At 38.9% G+C, this 26,780-nt stretch overlaps 2 protein-coding genes and 1 pseudogene across 2 annotated transcripts; 2 read left to right on the top strand and 1 right to left on the bottom strand.

The window, feature by feature from the left end:
- Nucleotides 1-22: 22 nt before the first annotated feature.
- Nucleotides 23-2,251, bottom strand: LOC145233762 (adhesion G-protein coupled receptor G7-like). Its single transcript, XM_080098578.1, has 5 exons — nucleotides 2,171-2,251; nucleotides 1,538-1,691; nucleotides 1,319-1,476; nucleotides 901-1,059; nucleotides 23-666 (listed from the first exon to the last, which is right to left on the bottom strand). Exons 1-5 carry the CDS (start codon nucleotides 2,249-2,251, stop codon nucleotides 490-492), a joined length of 729 nt encoding a protein of 242 aa, XP_079954704.1. The 3' UTR covers nucleotides 23-489.
- On the top strand, nucleotides 2,125-18,301 carry LOC145209479 (uncharacterized). The gene is made up of 28 exons (XM_080079759.1): nucleotides 2,125-2,337; nucleotides 2,516-2,635; nucleotides 2,721-2,849; nucleotides 3,305-3,430; nucleotides 3,492-3,611; nucleotides 4,026-4,154; nucleotides 4,444-4,566; nucleotides 4,822-4,953; nucleotides 5,262-5,357; nucleotides 6,403-6,501; nucleotides 6,857-6,934; nucleotides 10,109-10,294; nucleotides 10,576-10,710; nucleotides 11,002-11,148; nucleotides 11,708-11,809; nucleotides 12,720-12,824; nucleotides 12,883-13,013; nucleotides 13,424-13,576; nucleotides 13,735-13,926; nucleotides 14,024-14,227; nucleotides 14,303-14,419; nucleotides 14,570-14,707; nucleotides 14,865-14,974; nucleotides 15,249-15,456; nucleotides 15,844-15,997; nucleotides 16,062-16,219; nucleotides 16,493-16,651; nucleotides 16,855-18,301. The coding sequence occupies exons 1-28, from the start codon at nucleotides 2,310-2,312 to the stop codon at nucleotides 17,032-17,034; spliced, it is 3,759 nt and encodes a 1,252-aa protein (XP_079935885.1). The 5' UTR covers nucleotides 2,125-2,309; the 3' UTR covers nucleotides 17,035-18,301.
- Nucleotides 18,302-25,565: 7,264 nt separating this feature from the next.
- Nucleotides 25,566-26,378, top strand: LOC145233861 (zinc finger BED domain-containing protein 5-like; annotated as a pseudogene).
- Nucleotides 26,379-26,780: the final 402 nt, after the last annotated feature.

The following is a 26,780-nucleotide window of genomic DNA, read 5'->3' on the forward strand; positions in this document are numbered from 1 at the left end:
AATAAATCATATGTAAGCGGCAGTAAATCAGCTGAAGGCGCAAGCGTGTTAGTCAAGATAAAAGATAACAAGAAAGTCTGCAAAGATTGCGTTAAATTGACAAACTTTCTTAAAAACACTTTTCCCAAGCCTGTTTGTAACGTGTATTGTGTATATTAGTGAAAGTGCATCGGACCTAGACTTTTCTTGCCAACTGCAACATGGCCAAGCTTTCAGTTTGAGGCAGTAAAATGACTTTTGCAGTTGAAACTGTGATTTACAGAACATAGGCCGTTGCCGTTGGTCTAAAGTAACGATTCTTGAGGTCACCGGTGGATTGAGGTCTTAATTTAGACTTTGTCGACCTATGCAATCACCCAAAAGACCAATGCGAGACACTGGAAAAGTCATAAAACGAAGTAGAAGCCGATTAATTACAAAGCAAAGCTTCTAGCATATATTTGATACATGATATATTACAAGGCATCGTTTTTATGTTTTGTGGCAATCTCAGATGGTTGGGTTAGCACTGACAGACGTTGATAAGGTCGGCAAAGAGCGTCTTGGTTGCATGTGCTGGGGTTGGGATTTTCGGCCACATACTTGAAGATATTCGCGCACTATAGGGACCCAAAATCGTCTGACATCACCCTTTCGCACACACGTGAGAGAAAAGATAAGAATACCCTGAAAAAAAAGCATTAAATTGACTGACAAATATTTGGAAACGGTATTCAAATGCTTTGCCAAACTTAAGATATTTGTAAACTGCTGATTGTGCCAAGCTTTCACAATTCGTCGTCACAAATTTATTAAACATAGCGTGGAAAATCTATTTTAAGCCAGGTTTTAATCGTAAATTTTGTTCGATACAACATGGATTACTTCTATATATGAGGGAAAGAGTTTAAAGATAGTTACCTGTACTGTCGTTGCAATTGAAAATATCCATGATATTATAGTAAGGTATATCGGGTCGTTAGCCAACATCATAAAGAATGCAAGAACCCATACCAACCCAAGTGTGGCGCAGGTTGTCATAGCGATCGGCACGTGGCTAACGGGCTTTTTGGTAAGTGTCTACAAAATATTAAATAGATTTGTGTCTGTCAGCAACATAAGAAAATGTTTATCTCATACGCCTTATCCACCTCTGCACATAAAAACGTTTGCATACACATCACACAAATTAACAAGAAAATCATTTTTCCTATTGCAGCCATGTCGCTTTCGTTGTCCAATTGATAACACAAGAAAGTGTTTGCATGCGTTTGTTTAAATGTTTTTTAATACGCATACTAAGTGCAGCATAAGAAATTTATCTGCGTTCTTTTCTTACACTTTTGGCAGTGATGGATCTCATAACTAAAACAAACACCACGACGTTGTGCAGCAGAATTGCTCCCACCGGAAGAAGAAACGAGAAATAAAGTGAGTAGCCTTTGATCCAACACATGTTTTCAGCAAGAAACGCTTTAGCAAACGGGGAAGGCAAGGCTAAGGAAACAATTGATTTTTGTGAGTTGTTAATTATTTGCTGCATCCTAAAGTTGTGTACCACAATCGGTGCCCTCTGCACACACAGACACAACAACTGGTTCAGGTTTGGTGGCATCTATTATCCCGGCGTTTAGCGCGATTATTACAGCTGGAACCCCAAAAGAAAAAGCACAAGCTTTTTTGAGAGTAACTTCTGCGAATCCATGGAAAATCTGAAAACGCAAGTTTAGAAATTTATAGAAATGAGTGAAGTTTATGTGACAAACATTTTACTAACGTTGGTAATGTTAAACAAAAAATAACCGTTTAAATTAATATGAATTAATCTGCAGATACTTTTTTAGTAAAGCATGTCCGCCAAAAATAAACAACAAATGCGCGTTTAGTAATGGTCCGACATACGTTATTCAGAAGTATGAGTATTTTATTGTTTTGACATACTACTGAAAATAACGTGGCGGTGTCACGCTTCTCGAACAAAGGTTATTTACTGTCAAAGAGAATCAATTTGCTTCGCCAAGAATTCGGCAAAATTTTGCATTCCTGTTTTAGGTCTGTCATGCGTCACCGAACCACAACCAAGATGTAGCCGCATCTGTGTAGCCAGATTTGGGGCTGGCTTTATTAACAGTGCCTGGCGAAAATAACATTTTTTATTCAATAGAGATTACCTCGTGTATGGAAATCTGACTGGATTCTTTGAGACAAATGCTTCAATCATTTCGCCAAACATAACAATTCCAAATGTAGAATTATTAAACAACGATGTCATATTTACCGATGTCGAGCCTTTCTTCGCCAGTTTCTATTCGACATCGGCACCTGCTTATATGGGATTCAACATTTCTTATTGTGTGGGTGAGTTTAACCGTATCGAATAAAATGTGCGACATATTAGAACGATTACCGAGATTACAGACTTGAGGCGCGTTTGCTGGATTCCTCAACGGTTTCTATAAAAAAAGTTGAGTTACCGGTAAAGTAACCTATAAGTTTTAAAAGGAAAAAAAAGTCTCAACAAAATTCTGTGTTGCAGATGTGGACATGTGTCTTACCTATCCTCCTTTCTGCGTTAATGGAATTTGCGTTCGCAACGGTTTTGAAAACTATACGTGCAACTGCACTGACGGATTTACCGGCGAAAGCTGCGAAACAGGTGTTGAAAACGACATGTTGCTAAAAATATCGAATTGTTTTATCGAACAAAATAACAAGTTTTGTTCCTAATGTTTGTGTAACAGTTGTCGATGAATGCACTCTTGGCAGATGTGACCCTGTAGCAGAGTGCATAAACTCTGTAGGAGCATTTACGTGTACATGTCCTTCTGGATACAATGGAGACGGAATTGCTTCTTTAGAAGGATGCACAGGTCAGTGAAAAAAGTTGTAATTCCTTATGATTACATTTTCTAAATAGTTAATCGTACACAAATAACTCAAGGAAAAGTCACATTTTTTATCTGTGGCTTTCAGCTATAGGATTTTTTTTTAAATAAAAGGTTTATTTCAATTACAGTCAGTTTACAAGGGATGGTTTTGTTAAATTGAAAATTGGCTACAAAAATACTTCTAGAAGTTTATTTTTAGTTTAAGCCAGGGGTAAGACTTTTCGCTGGAAAACATAGCGTCCCGATTTAAATGTTTCAGAAACAAGATTGTCCTTTAGTTTAAAGAGCTTTATTCCGTATATAAAATTGTAGTCAGCGTTGTTATATTTCAAACAATAATGATTAGTGTATGAACGAATCAATAATTGCTTCTGGGACTTGTTGGTTTGTTTGTTGACCGATGTTTTTGAACAACCGATTCTACTTTTTGAACTTAGATATCAATGAATGCGCATCAGATAACGGTACATGTGGAGATCCGGCAATGTTTACATGCACGAACGAGCCAGGAAATTTCAGTTGTGGCTGTTTGCCCGGTTTCATTGACTTTCCTGATTGCACCAGTCAGTGTTTCTTAACCTCACAAGTTCAGTACCTAGAACTAATTGATGTTTCATGTTTAAGATGACAACGAATGTACAAGAAACCCCTGTGTTACCAATGCCAATTGTACAGATAATGTAGGATCCTTTGTATGCACGTGTTTTCTTGGCTATGGTGGTGATGGATTAGTGGCTTGCAACGGTACGCATTTTCTTGTTGCTAAACCACAAAAAGCGTTGAAAACAATCTACGCTTACAAAAAAATACAATTGAGTTAACGCTTTGTAACAATTTATGCAGCAATGTAAACAAAACATGATCATTCTATACACATTAACTTCCAATCATTGCTTTATTATTTTTTTAAGTAGCCTATATGTTTGCTTTGATATCTAATTATATGCGTCTAATCATTTCACTCTTATAAAAACTACGCCGGAACACTAGACATAAAGTTTACAAAATATAAGGGTTTTTAATGGGTTTAATGTATTGATGTACCAAGCGTGTTTAAAATTTTAAACTACTTGACTACTTTGTGCTTTGTACATTTGTAATCACTGTTCAAACTCTGTTAGAAGTTTTTTTGCTAATTCTTTACACATTGGTTGTTAGATATTGACGAATGTGCTGGACTTTCTGGATTTATTCCCTGCCCCCTATTTACAAACTGTCTTAACACAGCTGGGTCTTTCGAATGCATTTGTGCGGCGGGATTTTCTGGTGACGGTTTGACGTGCGTAGGTATGTTGTCCTGCTTTGGTTTTTGACATCTTTGTTTGATTAGAGTTTGCAGCCGCACGATCATATTATTGTTTTTTTTGTGTGTGGTTGGTTCCAATTTGTAGCTTTATAAGAAATTTATCTTGCAAGATATGCCATTAGCCTGATAAAGTCGTCTTGTATAGGACGTCGATTTATTCATAATAACGTCGATTATTCATAATAAAACTGTGAAATGAGCAATCCTCGGTTTTTGGCAATTACAACTTTTACAAAATCTTCCGGGCAGCTTAAACGTGTGAAATTCTAGACATCAACGAATGTGCACTTGGACTGAGCACTTGCGACCAATTCGCAATCTGCACAAACATCGATGGATCTTTTGAATGCACTTGTTTAGATGGATTTTCTGGTGACGGTTTGACTTGCGTAGGTATGTTGTCATATTGAGAGAGGAAAAGGAAAAAATAAATGTTCCTTAAAAGCGTTATAATATTTCACTAAAACAGTTAGTATAAAAAACAATATGTTTTGACCTGTTTGATACACACATGCTGCGATAAAAGCGTGGTTTAGTTCTTTGCAACTGATGGTCAATTTTCATTAGATCTTCAATAATTCATAAATACATTTTTAAAAGATATTGCTTTTTTGTTGCCTTTGTTTTTTTTCTTGTGAACAACAAAAGCATTTAACTCCACTTTGGCTCCACCATTGACAAATGCAACCACGATAGCAAGAACAACTTCAACAGTGGCAACAAGCTTCAATCCTCCGACAATGATAATATCAAACACAAGTGCATCTGTGCCAATCCAAGGTATTATTTATTTCCAACCTTAGCTTTGCTTAATAATTATGTAGGTTGAAACTTCTGCCTAGAATGGCGTTGATCGATTAAGCTACAGCAATGACAACCCACGCAATGATTTCTGTATGTATTGCTTGTAGCTGCTTCCAAATGATACTTGTTTATAAGCAAATCGTTTTCTTTAATTTTAAGACAAAGTTTGTAATTTTAAAATTAAAAAAAATTAGTGCTGAATATCTCCACTCAATCGAAACGACGGATTATGTCCTTGCATGGTTGTGTTAACTTACGTTTTGTTTAATTGTCAACAACGGCAGCTAACTCTAGCGCTATAGTACCACCAACAAATGCCACCGCCACCAACTCCTCATCAACTGAAAGATCAAACACATCGTCACCCGCGCAAAATCAAGGTAACTTACTGGTTTACATTACCGGACATTCGTTTCACGTCAGAGTTGATTCACACATTTAGCCTTGTTGCTAATCAATGAGCAGTGTAAAATCAGCTACCTTCGAATGCTCTAAAGTTAACAAATCTGAAACAGCAATCTAACGCGCTACACGTGGTCCAACAAAACTCAACACTAAATACCTTAAGCACAGCAGAAAGAAAATATAAGTGTGTTGTTACTAGTGATGCATAGAACCCGCCTAAAAAAGAATCGGACCGAATATATTCAGTCCGAATCTAAAATCCCCGTTCTTATAGATGTTTCCAACTGAACTTGTGTTGTTGATGCGAGTGAACTTAATTATAACAAACCATAATCACTTTCACAATACTAAAGCTTTAACTAACTTGTAATATTTTGCAGACAACATGGCTCGTAGTTTATACATACAACAAATAGTTAATTTATGTATGATATTTCGTATTGGCGAAAATTAAAGTTTAGGTATTAATTCCATGCAATTAAAAAGTTCAGTTTCGGCAAAATTTTCAAAAAAAGTTCGGACCGAAACCAAAACATAGGAAAACAGCGTATTCGGCCGAAATGTTTCGGTCAACCGAAACTTCGGTACATCACTAGTTGTTACGTAATAAATGATGTGGTGTAGGTGAAAGGTTGAGTGATTTTCGATGTCACACAATCCACAGTTTTTAGTGTTTAAGACTAAACAAATATATTGTTTCTCTGTCTACTTACCTTAATAATGCATGCACAAAAATCCCAGGATCACACGAGTGCACACGCAAAACCGATTTAACACAAAACGTGTTATCTTGCAATCTTAGCTTTCTTAACTGAACTTTTGGAAAGAACTTTGTAAAATTGCTCTCGAGCAAGACACCTTGTAAAATCGTGTCCATATTGAGATTTTCCAGTAAACATTATAGTTAGTGGAAAAATGGCTTTTTTAATTACTTTGATATTCCCGAAGTAATCCTATATTTTGTTGAGCAATTGTTGCAAAATGAGGCAAGGTAAAAATATATCATTTTTTTGCAAACAGGAGTTAACTCTACCTCGATAGCACCACCAACAAATGGCACCGTCACCAACCCCTCATCAACTGAAAGAGCAAACACATCATCACCCGCGCAAACCCAAGGTAACTTTCTGGGTTTACATTACTGGACACTCGTTTAACGTCAAAGTCTATTCATACATTTAGCCTTGCTATATATCAATGACAAGCAGTGTAAAGTCAGCTACCTTCAAATGCTTTAAAGTTAACAAATCTGAAACAGTAATTTCAATCAATCTTGCAAAAATCATGTCCATACAGAGAATTTCCGGAAAGCATTGATTGGTGGAAACGATGGTTCCTCTCTAAAGTAAAAACAATTTCTCTCTAAAAAACATTTTATTTGTACTTTGTAATTCCCCATGTAATCCTATATTTTGTTGAACAATTGTTGTAAAATATGACACAGTGTAATTTTTTTCAATAAATTTGCGAGCAGGTAACTCCACCTCGATAGCACCACCAACAAATGCAACAACTGAAAGATTTAACACTTCTTCAACTGCACAAAACCAAGGTAATATTTCTAGTTTAGGGTTAGCAGGTGTTGAGAATTTCCCAGATATGCCAGGAATTGGGGCTTAAAATCTGTGTCCGGAAATAGTTTTGAAAGCACACTTATCGTCCGGAATTTTAACGCCAGGTTTCTTAAACTGAACTAGTATTCACAATCCTTTATAATAGGGACTAAAAGGTTTACATTATAACGGTTGTTTGTGCTGATTTTGATATATGATGCTGTTGGAATAGGTATATGGATGTATTACGTGTTCTGCGACTTGCGTTTTCCTGATTCTTCTTACAGCAATAGTCCAGCCGTTGGTTAGTTTGTTTATTATAACACCAACAGTAATGCAATTTAAACGTGGCTTGACGTAGTGTGATTCATACGCCCAACCGAAGTCGAATCGAATAGAATATGTATGGGCAAGGGCTGGGGCGAAGCCCAGTCAATTCTGCCCTGTGCCTTGTGCCCCTGTGGCCCACGAGAACTTGAAACACACGGTATATAAATACGTATCAAAACAACGTCATTAAACTACGCACATGGGATCTGTTATTGGCCTGGAGGTACAGAACGTTTCCATCCTGTGTTCAAAACATCAATTAGCAATTATATGGGATTTACCTCTGCGGTCTCACGCAATCAAACGCTTGAGGTATATAAATCACGTAATGGGAAAACTTACAAGTCACGTCCGCTCTTACTCGTGACGTCAGTGCGAATATTAGGTCATTTACGTTACATTAGTCTTCCTCCAAAAAGTGTTTTACAAGAAACATGCACAAGAAAGAATTGCGAAAAAACATGTGAAAACAATTATGACAATACGAAAGAAAAGCACTTGATTTACCACACCAAAACTGATACGCGTTAACAGTACAATTTGTCATAACGCTTGCGCGTCTCTCGAGCTCGGTTGTCGACAGTTATCCGAAAATTCGAGAATCGGGTTTAGCAGTGGTATGGGAAATTCAAATGTCCTCCTTCATTGTGCCACAAGTAGTTGTATGAATTCACATTTCTGTAACAATAAAAATAAACAGCAGTACACGTACATAAACAGTTTGCTTTGTGCTAGAGCAAAATTTAGATGCAATTACAAATAACAAAACATCACTAAATAAGAATCGCTTTTACTCTACATGTTCAAAGTTATTCACGCAATATGCTTCGGTAAGCAACATCTGAGGCAGCTATGGCCTAGCAAAGATATCTGGTCTAGTGTCTAATGCATCATGTTTCCAATTGGGACGCCATCTAGCCAGTAAAGGTATAGCAACCTTGTGAAATGTCATGGGAGAATATAAGTGCGGGGAAAAGCTCATCCCGTCAAAAATAGAGCATGTTGCTTGTAGACAATAAGGACTGGTGTAAAGCAGGTACGCGCGAAAAGCTAACGTATTTCTCAGAACCACGAAAAGTAATAAATTGTATTGATCAGACACAATCGCTACCAAGAGCTAACTTTTCCTAGGTGGCATACTAGAGAATAAAGTGTCTCAACTCGAAAAGTCGAGTCTCCACGAAGCTAATGGATATCGAGACAAGCAAAAGCGATAATAAAAAGCTTAGTTTCGAAATTAATGGTTCAAATTAAGTGTGTGTGTTTCACAATAAGTAGCTTTTAAACTAGCACATTACAAATAAAGAGACAAACAAAAGGTGTTAGTATAACCTATCCCGAGAATGGGGTAGGCAAAGAACTTATGACATAACAAAAACAAAAAGGAAAACTTAACTGGTACGATTCAAAGAAGCGTCATCGTTGAAGTCGTGCTTCATGACGATGCTTGATGTCGTCTTTGCTTGTTCCATTTGTTCCGTAATCCAGTTATAATAGACAGTTTATGTTTCCCATCTTCGTACCTCGAATAGTACATATCATCCTCAAAAGCTCGAGCTTGATTGATTCGTCAAGAAATTGAAAGCTCGTGCTCTTGAATCCTTGTGGATGGATTGATTGATTGATAGTAACCTTCTAGCACTTGGCAAGGCTTAGTGCTTGTTCGTCGACTCGTCGTAGTCTAAGCGATGCTTGATTGTAGCGGAATTAAGTTGTACCGCTTGCTTGATTGTTGCTTGACACTTGAATGGATCAGAAGGTTATTTGTTGAATGGTTTAAGAAAGATTATCTTCGTTTAGATGATGAAAGATCTTCCGACCAAAAAGTACAATTGTTTTGGTACTCACGGTCACAGTTGTTGTTGTTGTTTTGACGTATTCTTCTTCTTCGTCTTGATTGTAACTCGCTGCTGGAAGCTATCACGTCGGGGTCACCAATTGTAGGAATAGGTATATGGATGTATTACGTGTTCTGCGACTTGCGTTTTCCTGATTCTTCTTACAGCAATAGTCCAGCCGTTGGTTAGTTTGTTTATTATAACACCAACAGTAATGCAATTTAAACGTGGCTTGACGTAGTGTGATTCATACGCCCAACCGAAGTCGAATCGAATAGAATATGTATGGGCAAGGGCTGGGGCGAAGCCCAGTCAATTCTGCCCTGTGCCTTGTGCCCCTGTGGCCCACGAGAACTTGAAACACACGGTATATAAATACGTATCAAAACAACGTCATTAAACTACGCACATGGGATCTGTTATTGGCCTGGAGGTACAGAACGTTTCCATCCTGTGTTCAAAACATCAATTAGCAATTATATGGGATTTACCTCTGCGGTCTCACGCAATCAAACGCTTGAGGTACATAAATCACGTAATGGGAAAACTTACAAGTCACGTCCGCTCTTACTCGTGACGTCAGTGCGAATATTAGGTCATTTACGTTACAATGCCTCCCACCGCGTATATTCATGCACTACCAGTCTTTAAAAGCTAACAATATTCTGTTAAAAGGGCCTGATCTTGTTAAACGTTTTAATTTGTAACTTATTTAGAAACAAAACTGCGCTTTTATCTCTGTGATAGTAATGACATTTTATGAAACTTGACACTTTTGATTGGTAAGGTGTAACAACATGCTATAATGCATTGAAACAGAACTATGGTGTCGCCAAAGACAGTTGTTAAAACCGTCCGGAATTTTGCCCACGCCGATATGGTAACCCTGTTCTAAGTGCTAAATATTTTTATAATCGCCAAGACTCACATGAAGTCAAAAATCAGAAAAAAAGTATGATGCGTTTTCATTACAATGTTTGCATTGACACTTATTTTGTTTCGTAGTACTGCAGCCGATCTTGGGAGAAAGACCAAACACTAACGTAAGTCAAGAACTACCTGGCCGCTTGAGCGAGCATGCGTTTGCTATCCTACACCCATGCCTTTCACTTGTACGTTTGTTCGGATCAAATGATGCTCGTGGGAGTGACATAGAAGTACTGGTGAAAGAAGATGGTGTGAATCAGGAAGGTGCGCATATGGAGGCTATTTTAACCTTAGAGTGGCTTGTTTTGTATTGTGGTAGAAACTTATGTTTTGGAAATTTCGTTACTTCAACTAATTACTGCAACGTTTGCATGGGTGTATATGACGCTTTTATTTAATGTTCAATTCAGGAAAGCTTTGGTTGAAAAAAGAAATCTTTTTTGATATTTAATGACTTCATTAAGTACAATAATACAATTTTACAAATTGTAAAATGCAGCGTTTATTAAGACACAGTGTTGATATAAGTTTTTTGATTTGCTCAGGTTTTGAAATAGGTGTTTGGGCATCATCTATTACCCAGAACCCGATTGGTCTTTATGTTGCTGCATCCATGTCTTGTTCCTTATCGGCACGAAAACGAAGACAGCTCGATCCGAATGACGAACGCTTTGTCGTGGGTCAGTATAAAAGGCAATCTACGATGAGACAAAATACTCGCCATGTTAAACTAAGTGCTTTTGCTTTGTAAAGAACATAATTTGTTTTAGTACTGTTCGTTTTAACGTTGGTCGAGTGTTGAAGTATAGTTATGTCTCAGTTTGTACTTTCCTGATGGAACAACCGAACCTTGAGTAGGAACATAATAGCTGCTATAGGCCTGTTACACAAACAGTGCTTGGTGTCGGAATACCGCTGAAACTGCTGATTAGATGTCGACAAAAAAGTTTTAATCATTGTTTGTCACTCAGGTTTAGATCTTTCTTGTTCAAGAAACTCATCCAATTTATGCAACGGACCTTTGCCGGCTGATCGCTCATTTCAAGTTGGATTTCGTTTAAGAAACGGGCTATTAACGTCCGCAATAACAGACTTTTCAGAACCTGTATCTACCTTAGGTAAATAATCTTTGTTTGGAGTTGATTGCCAGAAACGTGCGCATTAGGGTTGGTTCGGATATCAATAATTTCCACTATCCGGATAACGGATATTTTGAATTTAGCTATCCGGTTAACCGGATAATAATAAGTCTATTGCAAAATCATCCAATTGTGGCACAGATTTCGTTTTAGTGTTCATAATTGTACACCATATATATCAAATTTACGCATTTACTGCTTTCGAGCGAATCACCTTACAATGGATGCATTTTCTATTTTATTAGTGTGACTTCAATTCTCTCGTGAATTTTAACATCAGTAGGGAATATGCACAACTAAGTAAATATTTGTATTAATTCGCATAAACACAAAGTCGTCTGTTGCATCTATCACTGAACATTAACTGTGTTTCATATAAAATTATGTTAAAATGCATGAAACGCTTACGCAGCACTATTCTTTAGTTATCCGGTTAACCGACACAAAAATATCCGGATATCGGATTGCCAAAAACTCTTCGGTTAAACGGTTAACCGGATAATTCAACCCTACTGCGCACAGAAGATTTAACTTTCAGGTTGTGGTGGACAATGCAGCGGCGGAACTGTTTGTAGAACTGTTTTATCCGATGAAGGTGTTGCCGAGCTAAAGTGTGTCTGTGATGGACCTGAATGCACAGGTATACGGCCAATTAAGCAACATGCAACTTTGAGCCATGATGTGATCACAAGTATATCATGCTGTCTACAAATCGCTTGACCTGAGTAAAGAGTTACCTTAAATTTTAAGCAGTAATGTGTTTATTCTTCTTTCGTACTACGTACGCCCAACCATGTCAGATTTGTAGCAACTGAAAAATATTTATTTTAAGCCTGTTTTTTTTCAACTAATTGTTACTTAAAAAATGGTTTAATGCACAATGCAGCTTTAGCAATGTTTTAGTAACTAATCATGAAAACTGTTATCAAAGCAATTACATTTTGTCTTTACTTGGCCATATTTCTTTGTTAAAATAAATTGTTAGTGTTCAGTAGTTGAGCTGCTTTGCTGATGTTCACTTGTTTATTTACTTGTTTGCTATATACTGTATTTGTTAATAAACTATGTACTTTATTTCTGTTTGAATCAGAATAAGCTGAACTTTTGTTGTAAATAACTGAAAACATGTTCTGTAATCCAAGAGCAGTACTGTTTAACACGTAATGTTAGCTGTGTCCTGCTTTATAAATGTGGTTCTCAAACTTTTTAAGCATGCGGCGCATTAAAGAACTAAAATTTCCTTCCGCTGCACACTTCGCAGGTAAACATAACAGAATTTGATCATATAATGTTAACTTTCAAGAGTATTTGAAACGTTGTCATGTGCACCAGTATTTTGAAACGTTGTCATGTGCACCAGTATTTCGTCATAATGTCCTAAAATACCACGGAATGTTTGCACTTCAAAATAGAGAATATTTCGCGTCACACTTGGAAATCTCTCCCGGAACACAGTTTGAGAATCACTGCCCTAAAGTATCACGAAAAAAATTATTGGTGATATATCTTAGGTTTGTACAGGAACAGCAATTAAATCTGTTTTTCTACAGTTAGTTGCGAGGCAACGACAATAACAAACAATGGAAGGACTTTTGAGTTTCCCGACACTCTTGTGAACCTAATAGGGTATTCTACGACAGACTGCAATTTTGAAGGTTTGTCTTTATTTTAGTTTTTGCTTTGTTTAGAATGCTAAGCAAGTTTGTTTTGCAGGTCAAACATTGGCATCCGTTCCATGCATTGAAAGTGAAACATCAGATAGATTTATCGTGGGGATCTTTGATGTCGATAATTTGAGGGAAACTCCGTGTACAAATTTATCAATTTCAGAGATTGTTCGAATGGTAAGATTCTGAGCAGATGAAGTACAGATTATTCGGCACGGCATAATTTTATTGTGTCAATACTTTCCAATAGATAGTTATTTCGGGTTTGCAAAATTGATTGGCTGTCAGTTGGCATGTCGCGGTAATTGCATCACATTTCAATGCACCAAATTAATTTACCAAATAAAGCACACCAACAAAGAACATAAACAAGTTGTCATTTTCACAATTGACTTCGAAGCAAAAACTTTAAAAATCACTTTCAAGGTTAGGCCTTCAAAGAACGTTCACTGGATTGTTGCACGAAATTGGAAATAGACCACTCAATAAGATACTTGTGTGTCTGATCGTTTTCTTTTTCTTAGTCGAATTTTTGCGATAAGTTACTTCTTAACACAATTTAAAATTAATTTTACATTGTCACGCAGACTGATGTCGCAGCACTTAATGCAAGTCAATTGGAAGATATTTTAGTGCAATTTGACGTTAGAACTTCTGATATCAATATGGTAAACGCAGAAGATGTAAACTCCGCTGTCGATTTCGTTGTGTCCGTAAGTGCAACTCCAAGAAATGTAGAGGTGAGTAGCGTCTAAAGAATTCAGGATACTGAGTTTCAAAACAACTTTACTTGCACTCTCCTTCACAAAATAAAAACAAACATGGCTATGGTTGGATCTAGCTTGAATGTCTGAAAAGAAATCGCGAGTAAGTTTGACTGTTTAAATGTTTTTTCCAGGTTACAGCTTCTTCCTACCGAAGGATAATTGGCATCGGAGACCACGTGATCAGTTTTCAGACGTCCAATCAGAGTACAGTGATTGTTAACCAGTCGGCATTTGTTGAATCACTGACTTCTTTAGCCTACCGTGTACCGATGTTACCTAACCAGAACCAAGTGGACATTTTAACACCAAGATTAGCGGCAAGAGTAAGAACAACTTGATTCGGCGGCTATCGCATTTTATTACGACATTACACTTCCAGCATTGTGAAATCGAACATTGGTTTTCAATTTACATTTGCAGATACAAGATGTAGAGGAACCAGATAGATCTATTATGTATCAACCCAATATATACAATGTTAGCGGCCAATTATTTACACCAGCATCTATTGAAGTTCCGCAAGAAGCTGTTTTGCGTAGTCAACCCAATAATGAGGCAGTAAGAATTGTATTTTTGCTCCATAACTCAAGTACACTTTTCTCTTCGGATGAAACTGCGAACGTGGTGAGAATTTAATACAGTGTGTTTGACACACGTTTATAATATAATCTACTGTAATGAATACGTCAAATTGTTAAGGTAATTTCGGCAAACGTTGGGGAAAACCGCTTGGAGGATCTCACAGATGACGTAGTTACTACGTATAATAATGAACCAACCCAAGCAGGGTTTTCTCAGGACGACTCAACATTGACCGTAAGTTAAACTTATTTTCACCCCAAACCTTATCGAAGTAAGTTAACCTTCAAACTGAAATTGGTCACAACAATGAGTCTTGTACTAATCTGAAAGTTCATTTAATCAGTTTGCAACTTAACAAGGAGTAAGTGTTTTTTATATAACCAGGCTCAGTTCGTGAATCATACTTGCGTGTTTTGGAACTTTACAATCGAAGATTGGTCAACCGAAGGATGTTTTCTTGTGCTAGGAGCTGACCCACCCCAATGTAGATGTGACCATCTGACAAACTTTGCAGTTTTGGTGGTACGATTTTATGCCACTATTTAAACATAGTATGGGTTATTAAAATTTGCACATAAACCCAACAAAACGCATAGGAAATCATTAAATATTTTTTTAAACTGAAATGTATAGCAATTATATGTCTACATCAACCTACTTTCAAAGAATCGCCTTTCAGAGCATTCACGATGTACAACCTCACATCTCCTTGCAAATTGTCACATATATTTGTGCTTCACTTTCCATGGTATGTTTGTTGGCAACTGCGGGGATCCTTCTGGCTTCAAAGTAAGAACGACTAAAAATTTGAACTAAATTCCCTTTTTGTTGTCTCTTTGTTTCAGGAAGACATCAAGTTAAATTATTCATCCCCTTGATATTTTTTACAGCATCAACAGTAGCTATAATAAAGCAAGGAATATCACCACTAAATAAAACTAGAGGCGTTTAAGGAATGTCACACAAACCTCTGCATATGTGCATCATAGCCATTAATTAATAAAATAGTTTTGTAGTCCGCTCGGCGAGCTTTTATACCTTGACGACCATTTTTCAATTGCAGTGAACTGAGAAAACGCAAACCGATGCAGATTCTCATCATACTTTGTGTCGTTCTTGCTATCGTCTATCTTATATTTATGGTTGGTATCGACAATCGAATGAACGAGGCCGGATGCATCGCCGGTACCATTTTCCTGCATTATTTCCTTTTAAGTGCTTGGTGCTGGATGCTGGTGTACGCAAACTTTCTATATATGGCTCTTGTTAAGGTATTTTCTACATAAGAAAATCATGGCTTAGTTAATGACTTTGTGCAAACTTAAACCCTCCTTAGCGTATGTCGCTAAACACTTAAAACATGTTGCAATACAAATTGTACGACCCGCCCAATTATTCCTAAGTGTTACAGTACAAACATGGTCCTAGATGGCTAGTCAAAGAAATCACTTTTTCAATTTCTAACTAACGTTTGTCAGACCACTTCCAAACACGCCATTGTTGTTGATTTTTGAGGGCATTGCTCTACTAAAGAAGTATCTGCAGATTAATTCCTGTTAATTTAAACAGTCATTTTTGTTTTACATTATCGACGTTTGTAAATTTTTTGTCACCTAAGCTTCACTCATATCTATAAGATTCTAAACTTGTGTTTTCAGATTTTCCATGGATTCGCAGAACTCACTCTCAAAAAAGCTTGTGTTTTTTCCTTTGGGGTTCCCGCTGTAATAATTGCGCTAAACGCCGGGATAATAGATGCCACTAAACCTGAACCAGTTGCTGTGTCTGTGTGTGCACAGGGCACCAATTGTGGTACACAACTTAAGGATACAGCAAATAATAAGCAACAACTTACAAAAATATATTGTTTCCTTAGCCTTGCCTTCCCCTTTTGCTAAAGCGTTTCTTGCTGAAAACATGTGTTGGATCAAAGGCTACTCACTTTATTTCTCGTTCCTTCTTCCGGTTGGAGCAATTCTGTTGCACAACGTCGTGGTATTTGTTTCAGTTATGAGATCCATCACTGCCAAAAGTGTAAGAAATAAACGCAGATAAATTTCTAATGCTGTAGTTAATATGCGTATTAAAAAAATACATTTGAGCAAACGCCTGCAAACATTTTCATCGTCGCGTTGTTTACAGTTGGACAACGAAAGCGGAGTAACGCAACAGCAATGGGAAAATGAATTTGTTGTTAATTCTTGTGATGTGTATGCAAACGTTTTTATGTGCAGATGTGGATAAGGCGTGTGAGATAAACATTTTCTTGTGTTGCTGACTTACACAAATGTATTTAATATTTTTTAGACGCTAACCAAAAAGCCCGTTAGCCACGTGCCGATCGCTATGACAACCTGCGCCACACTTGGGTTGGTATGGCTTCTTGCATTTTTTATGATGTTGGCTGACGACCCGATATACCTTACTATAATATCATGGATATTTTCAATTGCAACGACAGTACAGGTACCTATATTTAAACTCTTTTCCTCATTTATAAAATTAATCCATTTTGTGTCAAACAAAATTTACAATTATAACCTGGCTTAAAATAGCTTTTCCACGCTATGTTTAATAATTTTGTGACGACAAATTGTAAAATCTTGGCACAATCAGCAGCTTAAAAACAGCCTTAATTTGTCAATCAATTTAATGCGTTTTTATTTCAGGGTATTCTCATCTTTTCTCTCACGTGTGTGCGGAAGGGTGATGTCAGACGATTTTGGTTCCCTATAGTGCGCGAATATCTTCAAGTATGTGGCCGAAGATCCCAACCCCAGCACAACAAGCAACCAAGACCCACTTTGCCGACCTTGTCAACGTCCGTCGGTGCTAACCCAACCATCTGAGATTGCCACAAAACATAAAAACGATGCCTTGTAATATATCATGTATCATATATATGCTAGAAGCTTTGCTTTGCAATTAATCGGCTTCTACTTCGTTTTCTTTTGGGTCATTGGTCAACAAAGTGTAACACACACATATAATATTGAGACCTCACTCCACCGGTGACCTCAAGAATCGTTACGTCAGACCAACGGCAACGGCCCATATTCTGTAAAACACAGTTTCAACTGCAAAAGTCATTTTACTGCCTCACATTAAAAGCTTGGCCATGTTGCAGTAGGCAAACAACATCGGATGCCCTTTCACAAAGATTCACAATGTACGTTACAAACAGGCGTATGAGAAATGTTTTAATGAAAATTTGTCAGTTTAACGTAAACTTTGCAGTCTTTCTTGTTATCTTTTATCTTGACTAACACGCTTGCGCCTTTTCAGCTGATTTACTGCCGCATTTTTTCCTTCGTTCCTAAACTGTTCGTGTGTCACATCTGCATTTGTTCGATTGAGATTGGCGTTGTACAAATAAACATTTGGCTTTTAGGATGATTCATGTGTCTAGGAAAGTTGTTCGAAGAAACCACGAAAGCAGGCCATGTAAAAGTAGCCCTACTATTACGTTTTAGGCAGTCAAGCTGTTTATTTCACAAGAGACGTATCAGTATGTTTTCTCACTTTGAAATGACTTTAAAATAGCGCTCTTAGTCTTTCTTGTCGTCGAACGTTTTGTCACTACGTAACAAACCATCTGAGCTAAGCGCTTGAAATTAAAATAAGTCTCTTCGACACCCTCAGTTCCACACATTATCTGCAGAAGTCTAGAAATTTCCCCCATTTTTCATTCGCTTTTAGGGTCAAAAGTATTTTATTTCTGCCCTGGACTGACTGCCATACCATGAAGTTTGTTCTTGGAAAGAAGTTCCAATTTTGACACTGCATGGGCTTTTGGGCTCCTTTCGGTCACGTACTCGTCAGATGAACACGTTTCCCAAACGGTGCGTTCCATATTTATACCTTATACGTCTGCACCATTTAGTTTCTACTGTAGGTATTGGACTGTCTTTTCGAAATGTTTTGTATTACTTCTAATGTATTTCGATTTTTTAGTACGATATTAGCTTCAAAGGCATTTCGTGTGATATTGGTCAGAGCAAGGTTTTAACTTTTTCCTTGATAGTCGTTAAGGAACTACAGGAATTGTTTTATGCTTGGTGCTGTAATTTCATGCCGTCTTTTCACCATGTTTTTACTTGAAAACCCCATATTGACCAGTGTTTTTTACAGAAAAATACTCTTGTAAATTAACTAGTTTCAATGTGATCTAGGAAGAGTACATAAACTCCGTCACACTTAGTGGCTGAAAGCCAAACAGGTAACTAAGCGATTGTCATTGGAGCAGGGTCAAATACCGACCGAGTTATTCCCAGCCTTTTTCGGCGTTCTGCTGATAATATTTCACGCATGACGACCCAGGGTTCAATTGTGGAAGTTTTTTCTCACTGATTTCTGGCGGCTGTATTGCGCGTTGGGACACACCCTAAACACCTGAACCCAACGTAATTTTATTGTTCGCGTGTTTACTGGAAATTGTCTCCCACCCCACTTTGTGTCTTCTGCCCGTGGCATTTTTACGGTTGATGACACAACAGTGACAAAAGTTGCTCCAGTGCCACTGTTTACTAATTTCCTAGGGCTTGGTCGCATTTTAGGCGATCATCGTTGTTGTTCGAAGTTCCGCTGCTGGAACGTTTATTGAGCAGATGATCCTTCTTGGGATTATACTTTGTTACACTTAGTAAGGAAATGAGCAAAAATATTGCATTTATTGTTTTAGATTTGGTAAGAGGGGTCAATAATGTTGGTTTTCTTTGGAATGGCAATGACTTTTGTTGCTGTTTTTGCGCAAATGCCTGAGCTATCGGTAACGTACAACGAAGTTGGTGAGTAATGTAGCAAAACATTTAAATTGCATGTTTAAAAGTCGTATTGTAACACATATTGGTTAACCTAAAGATCGGTTTGACAAAACCGTGAGAAAATTTAGGTTTTATTTTCTGTTACGACCGTAATAAACCCATACATTTAAAGCGACCTTCTGTTACACTGTGGCTTTCGTGTATAATGTAAAGCTAAATAACATGTGGCAAACCTCCAAGCATCGGCATTTTCTTATTAGGAAGTTTGTGAAACAGATTGCATTTTGCTCCATTACCAGTCCATTGAATATTCAGTATCACCTTAACCAAACTTTTAACCCAAATCGTCTAACAATGAACTTACTCTACAGAAGCAAAAAGCTGCTAACCTATTTTCAATTAACTCGAAATTTGAGAGAGCTGTCTCAATTGCTAACAGAATCAGTCAGTAAATTAAAAAGTAGGAATATATATTTCGCCTAATTATGGCATCATCAGTTCCTGAAAAACGCAATAAATCAACACCAAGAATATCAAGAATGTTAAACAAACACAATGTTCTAAGCAAAGTTCAAGTGAGGGAAAACTCAACAACGCGAGTATTATCAATTAACGCGCAGTTGCAGCGATAAAAAAGACCGTAAACCCATAATCGTATAGTTTTTGTGAAAATTGCTGAACCGTGAACCTACTCTTGTTAGTAAGTAATTGTAGACCAAAAGAGAGTAGATGTAAACTTAATAGAAAAACAACATTGTTTGTTGCTAATTCGCAATAAATAAAAATTGCAAAAAAGTACATCTTGATGCCACAGCTGTACATTCATGTACGAATGCCTCCGTGTTGGAAGTGGTGCAGCTAAAGAACACAAGCGGATCGATTACGTCACCATGCTACCCCGAAAACTACCCCCCGAACATTACAGAAGGATATCTGCTGTGGAATTTCAATTTCTCGACGCCAATTGCAGGTGAGTAATAATTGTAAGAACTGGTTCAAGATCGTTTTTGGAAAATATACTTGCATTGCTCGAAAGGTTTTCCACCTTTCATTTCGAGAAGCCGTTTTCCCAGTAATGCATTGTTAAGCGACTAACGTGATCATGCGTAACACTACTGTTGTTTCAAATCCCTGCTGCGTGTTTTTCGAGTCAAATTCTTTTGCTTTGCGAAAAAAAACCGATTTATTGCGCCATTCTGTGCCACTCAAGAAGCTAAGAGTGTGTGGGTAAAGATTTTGAACAACCGATTTGTAAGTTACTACTTATATGTCTGTTCGGAAATCATTAAAAAAATTTGTTTGTTTACAGCACTACATTTGACATTTTACCAATTTAATACGAATTCGGTACACGGCATACTTTCGTTTGGACGAACGTTGGTTGGACCTACACTATACAGAGTAACAAGGTGCATATGTATGGATTTAAAGTTCACTCTGTCTATACGTTAACGGCCAGATCACAAATTTGTGAGGTTTAACATTGTAAGCATGCTTAGTTAGTCTAAGCGCAAAAAACTGCAGTTAGTCTAAGCGCAAAAAACATCGACTGGAAAAACCCTAATGGGTTTTGCTTCTCACGTGTTTCCAGTCAAAACAGACAGAGCGTCGGCCGTGAATGAACCTGATAACGTCCAGGCCGTTGTGGGATGTGTCAAAGTTTGTACCTAACGCGTTTGTAAACTACATTTTCTGCAACAGAGATTACACCGTGTATGGAAACTTGTCAGAGATGGAATGTGGTATAAATCCCTTTACATTTATTGATGTTGATAATGTAACAGTAACAGTAATAAACTACGGCTTTACATTTACCGATGTTGAGCCCTTCTACGCCAGTTTCCACTCGTCCTCTGAATCTACTTTATCGGGATTCAACATCTCGTATTACGCGGGTGAGTCAATACCCTATGTCGTACGACGATTATCCAGAGCACAGACTACGGTTTAAAATAGTCTGCTCCTGACCGATTTAAAATACCCCTAACTATTCGAATTAAAAATTCACAGTATTTTGAACAATTTAGCTTTTGCACATAGATTCCTCTTTATACTTTTTGTAACTGGTATTACTTTTAAAAGACAAAGACATTTTTTATATTTTTTCATGCTAACTATCAGTATAGCGAAACAACGCCCTTCAAACGCCGTGTAACAAGTATAATTTGGACCCTTTCTGTGAGTTTTCGTGTTTCAAACTTTCGTAAATTTTATCTAAAACGTCAGACTTACGGATGAAATACGAAGTGGTTACCAGTTACAAATTTCAACTTAAAAATATGAAAACTGGTTTGCAGATGTGGACGTGTGTCGTGCCAATTCAAGTTTCTGCAACAACGGTACTTGTGTTCGTAACGGTTTTGAGGATTATTCGTGCAACTGCCTAACCGGGCTTACGGGCGCACGCTGCGAAACAGGTAAAAAAAAACTATTTGCAACAAGAGTAAACAACCTTTTAATCGATTTGTTATATTTCATATGGATTACCTTTTATATCGATGTTAAGATATTAACCAATGTGCGTTCGTATTAAATCCGATGTGACCCATTCACAAACTGCAAAAACACCCTGTTCCCTTGGGTTTATTGGTAACAGTTTGACATGCGCAGCTATGTCGTCCTGCTTAGGCTTCCAAAAAAACTTTATTCTGCCTTCATGGAAACAATGTACAGTTGCTATAGTAATCGGCAACATTTAAGAGGTCTTACTCTACAGTATTTTAGAAATATTGTTATGGCATACGTTAGAAAAAAATCGGACTTTAACAAAACCGTCATGGCGGATTAGCACTGTGTAACGTTCCACGCTTTTTGTAGGTTACCAAATCAGTTTTATTATTACCTTAGTTTGCCTGTACGATCTTATTCAAATAGAATCCAACGATTAAACACGATAATTACAGATACAAAACACACACAGCAATCTAGCCACACCACGAGACAAACGGGCGACAACCTCACGTAATCTCGATTCCAAAACTTAAACACAGAAATCATAATCGTTGCAGACCTCCCCCCTAAATAGGTTTGCGACCCGCAAACTAATATAGAGACTCGGCAACAACACACACATACGACAAAAACGAAAAAGGACACAATAGCAAAACATTTGTTCTCTCGTTAACCATACTCCCAATGGCCTAATGGCCGGGGAGGGCGGACACAACGACCACGCCGTGTATACTGCTCAGGCTGTTCAATAGACTGCGGAGCACCCACGATATCATCCATTTCGGGTTCATCATCTGCAAGCGTCATGTCTTCCTGTGGCAATTCGTTACCTTCAGTGCCCGCTTCCTGATGGTCACGCACATTGAATGGTTTTAACTTGTCAAAGCTGACAAGCAGCCGACGGCGACCCCAACCACGTGACTGAATCCGACAAGTTGAGTCACTCAACACCTTAATGACTTTAAAAGGTACAACCGAGGGCTTCCAAAATTTCTTACAAGTCCCCTTCGGCATCACCGGTTCGTGTAAAAGACAAGGTCGCCCACACGGAAAGGGAAACCATGAATTCGCTTATCGTACAATGCTGTTTGGCGTTTTTGCTGGATCTAACCGTGGTCAAGCGCCATTTTAAATGCAGTGCGGAGTTCTGCTTGAATTTTCTCAGCATAAGTTCCAGGTGCCACATCTTCTGGCGGATCATTTTGTTGAAGGTCAAGAGAAATCTCCATTTCACGACAATGCTGCATGAAGAATGAAGTGTGACCGGTCGTCTCGCTAAGGCTACTGTTGTACGCCGCCATTCCCGATGGGAACGGTGCCCTATGCTTTTTCCCTATTGGTAACAAATTTTGTTTTCAAATTCGTTAAGTTTAACGAATTTTTGTTTCAAAAATTGACTCCCGCACAAAGCATTTGTCCGATAGTTTTGTTCAGTCTTTCACAAACCCATTTGATTGAGGGTGGTAGCTACATGTCCTTGTCCGGTGAGAACCTAATATCTGGCACACGCCTTCAAACAACGCGGAAATTCGTTCCCCGATCACTGTGAATCCCTTCTGGGACGCCCTGTTCACAGATCCACTTGGAAACAAGCTCACTTGCCACGGGTTCGGCACATTGATCTATAATTGCTTTCCATATTTAGTGAAGTAGTCCACCATAACCAGGATATTTGTTGCCCAATTCAGATTCAGGCAGCGGTTCAACAATATCAAACACGATCCGAGCATTTGGATATCCTACTCTGCTGGGAACCATGGGTGTACGACGTGCCTTCTGGGGCGATTTTCTGGATTGACAAACCGTACACGACCGAAAAATAGCGACTACCGCATTACTAAGCCCCGGCCAATAATGTCATTGTCTAATTCGAGCCAATGTCCCGTTGACGCCCATGTGTCCTGCCAATGGCTTGTTGTAAAACTCTTCCAGAATATTTTTTCTTAATGCACAATAGTTTGTAAACCCCTGTGAGACATTCCTGCTGCGTTTTCCACACGACGACACGCAACACCATCCTCCCTCAAAACTAACATGTCCCACATGTTCCAATATGTACGGAGCTCCCTCGGCAGCCCGTCCAAGTCGTTCGGCGAAGGTCGCTCACCGCGCAACCCCTGGATGACGTGACTAATTATATCATTTTTCTTTTGGCAATCCAGAAAGTGTGAAGCACCTAGCTCTGCTCGATCGCTAATTCCTGGGTTAGCCGACATACTGATTCTGACGGTGAAATGCGGAAAAGAGCATCGGCTTTCTGATGTTTTCTACCGGCTTGGTGAATAATCTCCAAATCATAAGCACCAAGGACCTCAAGCCATCGCTCTACATGTCCAGTAGGTTCCTTCAAGTTCTTGATCCATTGTATAGAGCTGCGTGGTCGGAACGAACACAGCACGGTCTTCCAAGAAAGATACAATGGATCTTCAAGAAAAATACCACCGCAAGTAACTCTTTGTGTGTAGTTGAGTAACGACCTTCTGCCTTGCTTAATGTCCTGCTACCATACGATAAGACGTATTCGACCCAATCATGCACCTATGGGAGAGGACAGTACCGATAGCCTTGTAGCTGGCGTCACAATCCAATACAAACTTTCCTTCATTCCTCGGAAACGCCAAAATGGGAGCGGAAGTCAAACGGCATTTTAGTATAGCGAAGCTTTCCTGGTGGGCCGAGCTCCATTTAAAGCTGTTTTCACCGCCTGCTGCTACCAGTTTGTGCAGTGGGCTCGCAATTCGGGCGAAATCCTTGATGAAACGTCCATAGTAGGACGCCAAACCCAAAAAGCTTCGCAGCTCAGTGACAGAACTCGGGACGGCCGATTGTGTCACAGCCCGTACCTTCCCCGGGTCAGGGCCCACCCCTTTATTACTCACAATGTACCCCCAATAAGGAACTTCGTCACGATACAGTTGACACTTGGCTGGTTTTAATTTCAACCCAGCACGCTTAAGGCGATTTAAAACTTTCCCCAAATTCGTAATATGGTCACTCTCATTAAATGCATAACACAAAATATCGTCAATGTAGCACAAACAAATATCACCCGAAAACCCTTTACTTACCACAACAGCCATCAAACGCTGAAACGTGGCACAAGCATTAGTTAAGCCAAATAGCAAGCGATTAAACTCACACTAACCACTGTGTGTCGCAAATGCCGTTTTGTGTTTGTCATGTTTGTTCATAGCAACCTGTTGATATCCCGACGTCAGATCCAATGTTGAGAAAAATTTCGCTTCTCCAAGGACATCTAATGTATCGTCGATACGACGTCGATAGGAATCTTTTACCGTCGCACTATCGAGACGCCGATAGTCAACGCAAAACCGATATGACCCATCTGGCTTCTGGACTAGAACAATTGGGGAACTCCAATCAGAAGAACTGAGCGAAATTACACTGTATCGGAGCATCTTTTCCAACATTTCGTCAATCCTCTTCCGGTGCACGATCGGTGCCCTCCGGGGATGCTGTTTGATTGGTGAGCCAGTAGTTTCAATTCGGTGTTCAGCCAATTCGGTAAACCTCAGGTCGTCTGAATGCGTAGAAAACACTTCCCGGTGGATGAATCACTCCAACGTTTGTACCTTTGTGTAGACAAACCGGTTCCTCAGACGTATTTAACGCACGCACAAGTAATTGACCATCGTCTGACTGTAAAAGGGACCTAACACCTCGCACCTTCGAGTCTGGATTCGACTCGAACATCCCGATGGAGGTGATGCGTTTAATTTCCGGTTTCCAATATCTGCAGCGACAAAACTTTAACAGCCAGCAGCTATTACTTGATCACAACTAACACAAACACGGTCGGTAGCAGGAGGACACTCCTGGGCGAGACGTGAAAGGCACAAATGCTCCACCAGCATGCAGCACTCTCTGGGAGTAGAACGTCACAGTTAGCCAACAGAAAGTCATGACCAAGCAAGCAAGTGTCACCAGTCAGACTCCTGGTAACGAAGAAGTTACACAACACAGCTATACCACCGATCTAAACACGTAGTTCCGCCACTTCATCAGCAGGAAACAAGGTCGATCCATCCGCTTTGTACAAAACAAAGGTCGGTGCCGCCAAGGTGATCATTCGGGATCCTCTTACTCTCTCTAGAACAGGGTTTCCCAACCGGCGGTACGCGTTCCACTAGTGGTACAAGTGATAACAAAATGTCTGTTACTGAATCCACCGGGTTATGTGTCACTTCTATGTTTGCTCCAACCCATTTAAGGTGCCACCAGCAAGGTAGGCATTGTTTGAAAATAATATGTCTTTGTTCTAATTATTTCGTGGTAACAATAACAAGCGTAGAGATAATGCGCCTGTAGTTGAATTAGTGTGCTTGAGAGTTGTAGTCCACTGTAGAAAGTGCGTTACAAACGTTTTACCAATTGGATTTCGAAAAATGTCGAAGCGAAAGTATGACACGGGTTATCTAAAATATGGATTCGTAGAAATTGAATACAGAGGCGAGGATCTCCCGCAGTGCGTGGTTTGCATGAAGACGCTCTCGAATAGCGCCATGAACGCAAGTCTGCTCAAGCGGCATCTTGAAACAAACCGTCCTACAAAAAAGGACCAAGATCTTAGCTACTTTCAGCGTCTTTGAGAAAAACCTAAACAGCAACCCATTGATAAAACAGGCGCCGTGTACCAGAGCAGCTCTGGGAATGTAAAGGCTTCATTTGAAGTTTCCCTCCTGGTTGCCCAAAACATGAAGGCGCATACAAAAGCTGAATCTCAAATTATGCCAGCGGCTAAAATCTTGATTCGAAACGTGATCGGGAAGTTGTCCTGTTTGTCCCTTTCTAATAACACTGTGAAGCGTCGTATTGAGGAAATGTCGATCGACATTGCCGACCAAGTTGTTGCAGCAGTGATATGTTTAAAGTATCGGTTTGCAATTCAACTTGACGAATCCACGGATGTCACCAATTGCGCTAAGTATATGTCCGATACACTCAACAAGACAAGGTAAATGCCGAATTTCTGTTTAAGTCAGAACATGTCAGGCACAACAAAAGGAGTGGATATTTTTTAATGTTTTGAACGACTTTTTCAAGCGGAATGAACTAGAGGGGGAAGTTGGTTTGCTGCACGACTGATGGGGCTCCGGCTATGCTTGGCCGTAAATCCGGATTTCAAGCTCATGTAAAAGCTGTGTCGCCAAACGTCATCTTTGTCCATTGTATTACACACAGATTCGCCCTTTGCTCTAAAGTGCTGCCGCCAAATTTGTTAGCCTCTTTAAACCGGGTTGTAAAAATGGTTAATGCAGTGAAAACGTCCGCCTTGAATACTCCATTGTTCAAACTGCTCTGCGAAGATCTGGGCTCTCAACACACTTGTCTCCTTTACTAAACGGAGGTGCGTTGGCTCG

The sequence above is a fragment of the Phallusia mammillata genome, chromosome 1 (assembly GCF_965637545.1).
Source record: "Phallusia mammillata chromosome 1, kaPhaMamm4.hap1.1, whole genome shotgun sequence".
Classification (NCBI taxonomy): Eukaryota; Metazoa; Chordata; class Ascidiacea; order Phlebobranchia; family Ascidiidae; genus Phallusia; species Phallusia mammillata.